The sequence below is a fragment of the Gavialis gangeticus genome, unplaced genomic scaffold (genome assembly GCF_001723915.1).
Source record: "Gavialis gangeticus isolate Ggan-Ray unplaced genomic scaffold, GavGan_comp1, whole genome shotgun sequence".
In the NCBI taxonomy this organism is placed as follows: domain Eukaryota; kingdom Metazoa; phylum Chordata; order Crocodylia; family Gavialidae; genus Gavialis; species Gavialis gangeticus.
The window spans coordinates 2,271,262-2,281,561 of NW_017728997.1; the positions used below are offsets into that span (position 1 = coordinate 2,271,262).

The 10,300-nt window shown below is 42.2% G+C and overlaps 1 protein-coding gene across 2 annotated transcripts in view; it reads right to left on the reverse strand.

Annotated features, from left to right (window-relative positions):
* Positions 1–10,300, reverse strand: part of LMCD1 (LIM and cysteine rich domains 1) — a 70,494-nt gene that overhangs the window by 30,263 nt on the left and 29,931 nt on the right. For both annotated transcript variants that reach the window (XM_019504699.1, XM_019504698.1), the window contains exons 2-3: positions 7,757–7,845; positions 2,052–2,307 (exon numbers count right to left, since the gene is read on the reverse strand). In XM_019504699.1, coding sequence (XP_019360244.1) covers positions 2,052–2,307; positions 7,757–7,845 — 345 coding nt within the window. The remainder of the gene's footprint in view (positions 1–2,051; positions 2,308–7,756; positions 7,846–10,300) is intronic.

A 10,300-nucleotide genomic window follows, 5' to 3' on the forward strand; every position in this document is an offset into this window, starting at 1 on the left:
CAATTCTGTAACATTAGAAGGTCACACCGAGACGCTCTGTGATGTTTTCCAGTCACTCTGTGCTGCTTTCCTTTTGCAAAATGGGACAAGTTTAGGAGTTTGGTTAACTCCTCAAGCCCACTGCCTCTATTGTTATGCGTTACTCCATGAAGATGACACCAAAAACTAGGCAAACACTAAAATACTGAGAGAGGTCTAGTGCTACCGTATTCCAGACCAAGAAGAGATGCTGGACATTCAATTGAGAAATTTGCATAAGACTTCTAAATTTGAGAGATGGAGATTGTCAAAGAGGAGAAAGCTTTTTTATGAAGAGGAAAAGGAGGTAGTTAGCCATGTGTTTCAAGCCAGGGAAAAAAGGCAGAGAAGAGTGGCCCTGTGTAGCCTAATTCAGAGATGCATAAGCCTTTGTGAGTAACATCTCACTTCATAGTATCACATCAGATACTATGAAGTACTTCAACTCTACCCTACTTCTGTGAAGAGGAACTTACTTTACATTTGATCATCCTGGGATACATTGTTCATTTGAATGGGAACCGACTGGCTTGGGTTTGCAGAGAGGTGAGGACCATTGGACTAATTAAGTCAGAAAAAAATGAGTAGATGCAAGCCATCTTTAATCTACATGAACGGAGATTTGCAGGAGTGTAGAGACCAGAGAATTCAGTGGAATTATGCAACAGTAGGAAGCAAACAAGCAAGGGATTTTAACATGAGCAAGCATTTCTTAGGGCCCTTTAGCAATGATGTTTAGGTCATAAAAAGACATTTTTTATGGAGAGATAACTATGAAAAGTAAATCCAGAGGTCTAGCAGGACATAACACTGCATCCCTATGGAGATTTAGGGCCCCTTTGTGGTTCACAGATCAGGAAATGATCACTTAATCTGTTCCCAGCTAATGAGGACAGGGATTGCTCTTCAAGTTAAGCCCATGCTATCAATGGTGGCTTCAGAGAAAAAGGAAAATACTTGATGTTTAAGAAGGGAAGGCCCTCATTTCCCTGCAGTTAGGCTATTTCTTTTTAAATAAATTTCAGACAAAAAATTTTTTAAAATGTAGCATTAGCCTTAAATGCTACATTACTTTTTGCAGAATGAAGAAAAAAGCCCTATATTTGAAATCCTGAGTTGAACAATTTAAGCTTGAGATGAAAACATCGAGGTCCCTTGAAGCGCTATACTCAACCACCTCTGTGTACATTTGCCAGCATTTGAAATCAGTCTTATGTAGGATGACATAGAAAGTCGCATCAAATCAGCCTTTGAGCCACTCACTCAATACCCCCAGAAGAGAAAGAAGCTTTAACCAGCTAAGCAGGCTTCTAGTTAGGCCATGGGACAAAAATCTTCTCGTACTTCTTTAGAAACATAACACTGGAAAGGACCCCAGGGTGATCTAATCCAGTTACTTAACAATTACTCACTAACAAAACGCTCGCTAACAGTTATCCGCCCCAAATTATTCATGGCCTATTCCCCTTCACTCGTGTGCCAGTCTTGTCTTTTACCATAAATAGCTGTTCTCCTGCTCTCCTTTCTGCCTATCCCAATATATTTAGAGAGATCAGTCATATGTTGTCTCAACTTTTATTTTGCTAGGCTTGTGACCATTTTGAACAAGTCAGAGAAGAATCGCTTTATAGTTTGTTTTTTGAGCCTAGGAATCTTGTGTGGGCTGCACACATGTCTGGACGGACAGAAGAGATGTGTTCTTCACTCAGTAATGTTTTTATTGGGCCTGAACTAGAGCAATGTGGTGAGCTTTCCAGTTGTAAAATGCATTAATGTTTCTTCTAGAAATGTAAGTGAACCTACAGAAGCCTACCAAAAGCAACCGTTCTTTCGCAGTCCAACCTCTACCTTCTTAGGCTACTTTTGTACTCGTGCGGTTTTTGGGAAAACCTAAGCGGTGTGTATGTGCAACATTTTTGCTCTGCAAGAGAAACCGTGCGTTCTACTATTTTTAATGGCAACGTTTCCAGTGTGGACATGTGCTCATTAAGAAACATCATTCAAGTGGCAAGAGTGCTGTTAGATTATCTTACCAGTTTCTGGGTCAGTCCTGGAGGAGCCCACTCATACGTTATAGTGTCAAACGTCGGGTCTTTCCGAGACACAATAGGGTTGGTGATGATCATGCGATTCCTTTTGTAGATACGAACTCCATCCCCACCTTTCACCCTGGCGGTGAGTGTAGAGTACTTTGACTCTGATAACAAGCGGCCAATTTTCCGGTCGTCTTCTGCATCAGAGCTGAGGCTGTGATCTTCCTGGTTACATTTGCACGACTTGCATATTTTCCTGTGGGTGACAAGTGAGATCATCCTTTTGGTATAAGCTGGACCTCAGTAGGCATGTGCTCTTTCAAAGGCTCAACGCTGAACTTTAGTAACTTGAAAGGTTAAATATCAAATCAGACTGTGACACTAGACAAAAGGCTTTTGTGATGCCACAGCTCTGTTTGGGAATTCAGCATGATATGCCTTGAAGGAATTTGCAGCGGTGTGGAATATAAAACTTACTGCCCTCCCTGGCGAAAGCAGCAGATATACAGTAACAGCACACACCAATCAACTGTTCCTTCTAACCTGCTGTGACTGAGCAGTCAGTTTCCATGCACTTTTAAGGGATTTTTAATCTCAAGGCAGTACAGGTCTTCAATATTAAAGTGTTAGCCTTTGTTACTAAGGTAGCTCTTGGAGAAGAGTAGCACTTTCATTATACTAATCCCTATAAAAATAATAGAGCGCCATGCTGCTGTTTCTTGGTAGAGATTTTAAAGCAGCTATAAAAGGAAAAATGGGTTAAGCTCATTGTTAGTGTCTTGCCAATGACTGAGGAATTTCACATCAGTCATTTCATTGATAATTTCGCCTGTAGTTGGCAAATCAGTTGGAAAACCAAAGTGGTGACTCAACTGAATTTCAAAACTCTGTATGCATCCTCAGTGCTGAAGTCAAGAACTCAAGGCTGTATAGAGCAAAGTTAGAGACCATATTCGTGACATCTACTGTATTATTTAAGCATAAGTAACACGTCTATGGTGGGTGAAGTGTGCAGTACTTGAGTGCACAAATGCAACAGCGTACTAAGCTGCAACATTTCTTGCAAGAACCCAAGGCAGAATTGTTGGATTCATAAAGGAGACAGCTGCATAGTTTATTAGTGTATCCGCTAGATTTGAACTCTGTTCAACTAGCAGAGAGATGCACCGGCTATAAATGTTTAGTTTTTCTTTTGGTTTTAAGTTATGTCACTTTTATATCATTCAGGATACGAGGAAGTGAGTAACTGTTCATTAGTTTACTATCTGCTTTGCTTAATTAGGTCTCAATAGGGGTGTATTTAGATAGAGCTGTTAGACATTGATATTGTAATGGATATTTGCCCAAAGCTTTTTCTTTTTAAAGTAAAATATTGAATAAAGTGTCTGGAAACAAGATCTAGTTCTGGCACTAAACATCTTGTTATGCTGCAACAGACTACTTAGAGAAGTTATAAATCCTTGTCACTAGAAATTTAATTGTAGGATAAATACAATAGCATTTCAGTGAAAAGTAGATTTAGGATAGCTAATGCCAACATATACACTTCAATTGCTAATGTGAGGTGCAAGTGTTGCTAACTTCCTGGAAAACAAAACGCTTTAAACCACTGCTCTCCCCTTCCCCCAACCATTACCCTGGTATCATCAAGGACAGAAGTGACAGCGACACAGCGCATGTTGGAACACTTCTTCAGGAAGCATGCAGTCATCCTTTTGGTTCAGACCTCCCTGCACAGACAGTGAGCAGTGGCATACAGCATTTTCTTCTTTTTTAAAAGTAGTTTTCAAATCATTAGGGCTGCAGCCCCAGGTATGGCCCACAGGATCTGCATTTCAGTAAATAAACCCATATGCAGTGCATCAGGTGGCTAACTTCTGAGTGGAGAGCATAATTACTTTGGCACCATGCCCCCTCCTGCTGTACCACTAAAGAGCATCAAGCATGTGTCTGCTGTTTTGCAGTTGGCAGATACCATGAGAGGATGTTGGCTCTTTCAGCTGCTTCGCCAAGTTAGGAGGCAACAAGCTGTGCCACGGTAGGACAAAGAAAGTCCACCCCCATTTAGTATCAATGGATTCTCACCCTTGTCCCCACCCCCCAGGCGATGTCAAGGCAAAAATGAATCATTTCATTTACACAATTAGAAGCATTACGCAGCCTTCAAAACAGAATCTGTCCTGGGACTTAAAAGGCATCTAAAAACCTGTCCAGAAAATCCATTGCACAGCACAATCATGTCTTGCGAGCAGTGAGGCATGGATTCGTTTTGAGGAATGCAAGCTTGCTGAGTCTGCTTTTACACCTGAACTTACATTTTATGTCGAGTTTGGCTTAGCTCAGACCCTGCTGCGTCATGGACCCTAGTGTCACAATCCAGGTTTTTCTAGGGGAGGGATACTGGAGTTTGAAAGTTGCCTGGCTCACAGGCAGTAAGTTATATGAAGCTGCAGAGTCAGAGCCAGTAGATCGGTGCCCTTGTGGAATTCATAGCAAATAAAGACATGCCCCATCTCCGTTAAGTGAGTACCTGAGAGCCAAGGCTAAACAGCTGTTTAGGTACCCGACTCCTGCCGAAATCAATGGGAGTTTAGCATCCAGGATTGGTCCCTAAGCCCATCCCAGGAGCTCTCTCTCTCCTTGCCAGTCTGCAGAACAAATAGCTGTATTAATTCTAAGGTAGGTTTTTTTGGGTGTGGAAGTTTGATACAGCTCCAAATGCGTCAAGATCTGCAGTCATCTGCTGGAACCAATCCAGAGCCTGTGGTCTGGTGACAGATGCTTCTCCCATACTCCTGGCTGGGGGAAGGATCAGGGGTTTTAAAATAAAACAATGTGTTGGGTTTTTTTTTTTGGATATGTTATTTGTTATTATTTGGTTTCCCCTCATTTTCCTGTTTCCCCTCCCTTCCTAAAGACCCTAATGGTATGACTGGGATCTCAGGGACTTCTCTCAAGTATAGTATTAAACGTAGGATTTTACCCTGAACAAAGAGCGACTATGGGGTATGTTTACACTGCAGTCACCCGAGTGTTGCATCTGAGTTTCCTTTATCTCAGATGGCTTCGCAGCCTAGATGCAGCAGCAATTTGCTTCCCACCCCTCCATAAAGCAGGACAGGAATGCTCAGGTTATCCGAACTCCATGTTGCAACGGATAGATTGTAGCAGGACCAGTTTAAAGGCCCTTTAACAAGAGTTAGATGAATAAGCAAGCATTATTGCATATACCAATGCATCGCTGTTTCTCCTTGTTATAATGCTTGAACTCTACCGGCAATCATGTCAGTGAAAGGGGAAGAAGGGGCTAATAAATCACAATAGTGCACTAGATTAACATAGTACGGACTCAGAAATCCTCTGCCAGTGTTGTTTCACCTATGGCATATTGACACAGTGCTTTGTGAATTTTGGGAGGCACCCAAATCAAAAAAATTAGCCTGTTAAAAGTCTATTTTCCTTTGTCTTGCAGGGCTTAAAAGGCAGACAGGATAGTCTTACAGATTTAATATTCAGTTCATTGTATTAACAGCAGGCAGTCGCTCCACAGCTGTTAGAAGGGATTCTTGGCTCCAAAGCAGCTATAATGTAGATGAAGCAGAGGATTTGTTATTTGTGTAAGATGATGTATCACTTAGGCTTATAGTAATGGTTGGAGTATCCTCCCATCCGTCATCCAAATATCACTTTGAAAATAGTCCTAGGTAATGCCATATCTTCAAACACTGTGCGTGGAATAAAGCTGTTTCTGTCTTTTAGAAGCAGACTGTAAAGGCACCTATAAACGGAGCATCAGTTCCTCACAATGAAGATATCATTTGCATGAAAAATGCATTCTTGAAACAAAGAATGAACTAAACAGATCCAGTTCTGTGTGACTGTTGCCAGTGACCTCCCACTAATACTGAGAAGGGAAAAAAATGAGGGGGAAGAATAGGATTTTTAAGAAGCCTATTCATTCTCTCTTGATCGTGGCTACCCACAACTTGCAGCAGTCTCAAGTCTCAGGGCTTGTTGTGCCAGCCGCCCATGGCCAGTCTAAGAGAAGACTGTCAAACAAATCACAGGCATGTCCAGACCATACACCCCACACTAGGAGCTCTGCGTGTGGTATGGGACAGCAGAAGAGGAGTCAAGCTTGTCAACACACAACAAACATTTTCTACGGAAAAAAAAGTTTTTCATGACAAAACGTTTGTTTTTTCCATGAAAATGCTGGGATTCTTCTTTTTAAGAAAAAAAACAATGTGCTGAAAGGGTTTTTTGGGAAATTAAGGGTAGGGGGAAAGTTTGCTATTTGCCCCTTTTGTCCTTAGAGTGAGGCTGGGAAGTGGTGGCTAGAAAGTGGTATTTAGAGGTTTGCTTTTGGGAATTGGCTTATAGGTAAGATATATATGCATTAGAGCAATAGTTCAGGGTGGCAGCAAGGGCTAATTGATTTCGAAAGGCCTGGTCACGCAGCACTCGCAGCTTTTAAGGCAGACAGGGTGTCTAACGCAAGGCCAATGGATATGCACATAGCCTGGGAAACTGTGGGCACATACCACGCTGTTCTATACCGTGAGATAAAGTGGCACCAGCTCACAAGACCTCAAAGTGGGGGCCTGAGAGTTTTAGTTTTGGGGGAACAGACCAAATTAAGAGAAGACCTGGAAAGCCCAAATTCGGATGTGTGCATGTGATTGGCATGTGAAACAGAGGAGTATGCTGACAGGACAGAACGTGGACGGGATGACGACCACAGAGAGACCATTCATCGGTAGCCACAGATGAGAAGCCATCAGGAGGGGAAAAGAATAAAGAAATAGAGACTTTAGAGCAACAGGGGGGTCCCCATCCCCAAGAGGGGAACCTGAGGCACATGGACTGAGGGCATACCACCAGCCTATATCTCATCCATGCCACTGGGGAGGTGGGGGGGGCGGCTTCGGCCTCTGACTTCCAGGCTGCTGACATCTGACATTCAAGACAGAACCTCAGAGGGAAGCTCACATCCTGACCAGATGAACCTTGACTCTGATGACAGCCTTAGGGTTGGTAGCTATAGAATTGCTTGTATTATTTTTGTTTCCTGTTATCACTGTGCATCAATAAATTTGCCTATTATCTAGTGGAAGGGTCGTGGTTGGTCTGTGGGTTTTGGGTCCCCCCAGAACATGGCCTCTGGGTCCTAAATCCAGTGTCAACAAGAAGGAAACATTTTTGGCAAATTGGAAAAATCTTGTGAAAATCCTCATTTTGAGACAGTTAAAACGCTTTTCCATTTCAAAAACATATCTTCAGAGCCACCATAGCAGTTGTTACATTTCCAGGATACATCCTTATCCAGGAGAAGAACTAAAACAGCTGACCTGCCATAGCACCTGCAGGCGCCCAATAAAGAAATAAACACGATGGAGAATTAACGAGAAGAGTTAAGTCATTACTCCCAGGATTTTTTTTTCCAGAGATATTTTTTACTGTAGTTCTTTTGGGAGAGGATTAGCTACAGAAAAAGGAAAAAAAAAAGAGATGGAAAGAGAGACAGGAGAAGGTCCCAGAACTGGCTCTAGCCCTTATTGATTTCCCTTGTTCTGCAACTTTGCAAGAGCTACATAGCTAAAACACTTACCAATTCTCCTCTGCATTGAAGACTATGGGAAATAGCATACAGAGAAATCCTAGAGACACATTGAAAGGCAGAGCCCAAACAGAAGATGAATTACCTCCAAGAATGTGGCTCAAAGCCTGTACACATCCCTCTGCATCGTAAACAGGGCGCACCTCTTCCTGACTGCTGCTGGCTTACAGACATCTGGAAGGGAAAACAGAAAAAAAATGGTTCTTTTTAGTTTTTAAGAGAAAAAGCAAAGGATCCTGGGCTCATGTTCCTTTATTGTATATTGTTTTTGAAGCATGTTGAATCCTTTACAACTATCCCTTGTGCATTTTGAAAGTTCAAGGTAAGTCATGGAGTACAGTTGCCCAGTACTTGCAGTTGGTTTGCTCAAGAGTTCTGATCTTGAATGGACATAAGAAAGGGATATAGAGACCTCTTTATGCTCTCTGTCAGTACTTCCATCATCCATTATAAATGAAGAACACTGGACTAGAAGTTTCACTTTAATCAGTTGATCCCACCAAGCATCAATCCAGCTGGGGACTTTGGGCCAAAGCTAAGCTTCAGGCTTTTCCCTACCACATCACTAAAAACAAGCATTAGAGTGCAGTTGGTCAATTTTAAGCAAGTTATTACACTGTGTATAAAGGCAGATATCTTGCATCCAGCCTGCTGTCAGGACAGGCAAATGATTTTCGTTGAATTGATCAGGTTGTGGGCTGTGTTTGATAAAGTTGCAACTATACAAGCCGGGAGCTGGGCAACCACAGCCTGTGATACTTTTATGTGGACAGAATCTCAGCAGGACTCGAGGAGCTAAATTCAGTGCCAACTTTTATACTCTCTGAAAACTGAATGAAGGCAATATAGATGCATGATATACCAGAACTGCATTAAGAATCTTTCTCCTTTAGCCAATAGAAAGAATGCTTCCCACCCAACCACATTTTTCTTGGTAGTTTATTTTCAACATGGGAACAATTATTCATTACTATAGCTGCGTGCATTGTAGCTGACTACGGCTTTTTCTCTCCAGCTTGGCTGGCCATGTTATTTGCCCAAAAAACTGTAGGTTCAAAGCCAATGCCCTGTATGAGCAGATTTTTTTTTTATTTTTAAATGAAAACCTGACACATCACTTAGGGCCTCTCCCTCCAGTTTGCTTCTTCCATCTTCACCTGGCTCACTACTCTGGTTGTTCAAGTTATATAGACAAGTGCAGCTCCATATGCTACCTTTCCCTGGGTGATGCTCTTAGTCCACTCAGCCCCCCTGGCTGAGAAGCACTGGCCTAGTACAGTGGTGGAGCTCTGATCTTAGTTGGGTTCTCTACAAACCTGCCAAAGGGCAAGAACACGCCTCTCCCTACTGAAATCAGAAAATAAATGTATTTTCTTCTAATATAAATGTATGCTCCTGTATATATAACACATTCACTTGGTGGCATCTTTTTCTCCAATAAGACTAGAAGCGAATGAGCCTATTACTTGGTAGGATTATTTACATCTCATGCAAGCCCCTCATTTTCAATCACAATTGAACTCCAGGCAAAGAAGGAATTTTCAGGTTTTTGTTCAGGTTCTCACTCGCGGCTATTTTCTGGTGTTTTCTAGCGTGCTTTTTTTGTAGAGTTGGCAACCAATATTTTCCTTCATCGCATAAGGATACTCTATTTCTGCATATGCTTGCATGAGAATTTGATTTTCCAACTGGATACAGCGGCAACACCAGCAAGCAGTGAAAGATTGAGATGCATGGTTGTGACTCAGTACTAAAGCTCATTCATTGGTATGTAGATTTCCTTGTACAGAAACTCAAATGTATTTTGAGAATGTGGCATGTTTCCACATTTTGGGTGTTATGTTTTATGGATGGTTTCCATGGTGAACAGGAAACATGGTGGGGGGAAGAAATAAAGGGCCCCGGGGAGGAAAGGCAAAGAAAAAGAAGTGTGACTGTGCTGCACATTGTGCTTTTCATTCAAGACAGACAGTCTAAATATAGATGTGGGAGCCCATGGCTGTACATGGAAGGTGCTGTCAAAATGGTAGTCTCAAAATGAAAGAGAGAGACCAGTCTGCGATCATTTGTTGATTAAAAAAAAAAAGCCAATAAGATTATTAGTGCTTTTGCAGTGAAGATTTATCAAACATGACTACTTGAATTTAAAGAATGTAAAATGCATGACAGGTGCCAAGAACGAAGCAGTTCCAGAGGAAATATTATGGAGAAATGATACCCTGGAATGCTGAATTTATAATCAGGCTTGTCAGTTCTAACAGCCCTCGAAACTTTCTCAGACTCTCAGCTCTTAAAAGACAGTTTGTCTGAACTGGCAGCAAGTCTGTAACAAACCAATTAAGAAATGTTCATAACTGGGTCGAGGCACTCTCTTTCCCAAATAACGATTTGATCGTAAATAAGGTTCAGCCCTGTGTTTTGTTCCATCTTGTCATTTTTGGACCCTCAGAGCTCACACCCAGTTCAGTATTTTTAAAAGTGACACTTGCTCACTGTCCCCTCTTGATCGTGAGCAATGCTGTCTGGCCAGTGACAGGAGATGTCTCAGTAGAGAGCCCAACTAAGATCAGAGCTCCACCACTGCACTAGGCCAGTGCTTCTCTGCCGGGGGGGGGGGGGGGGGGGGGGG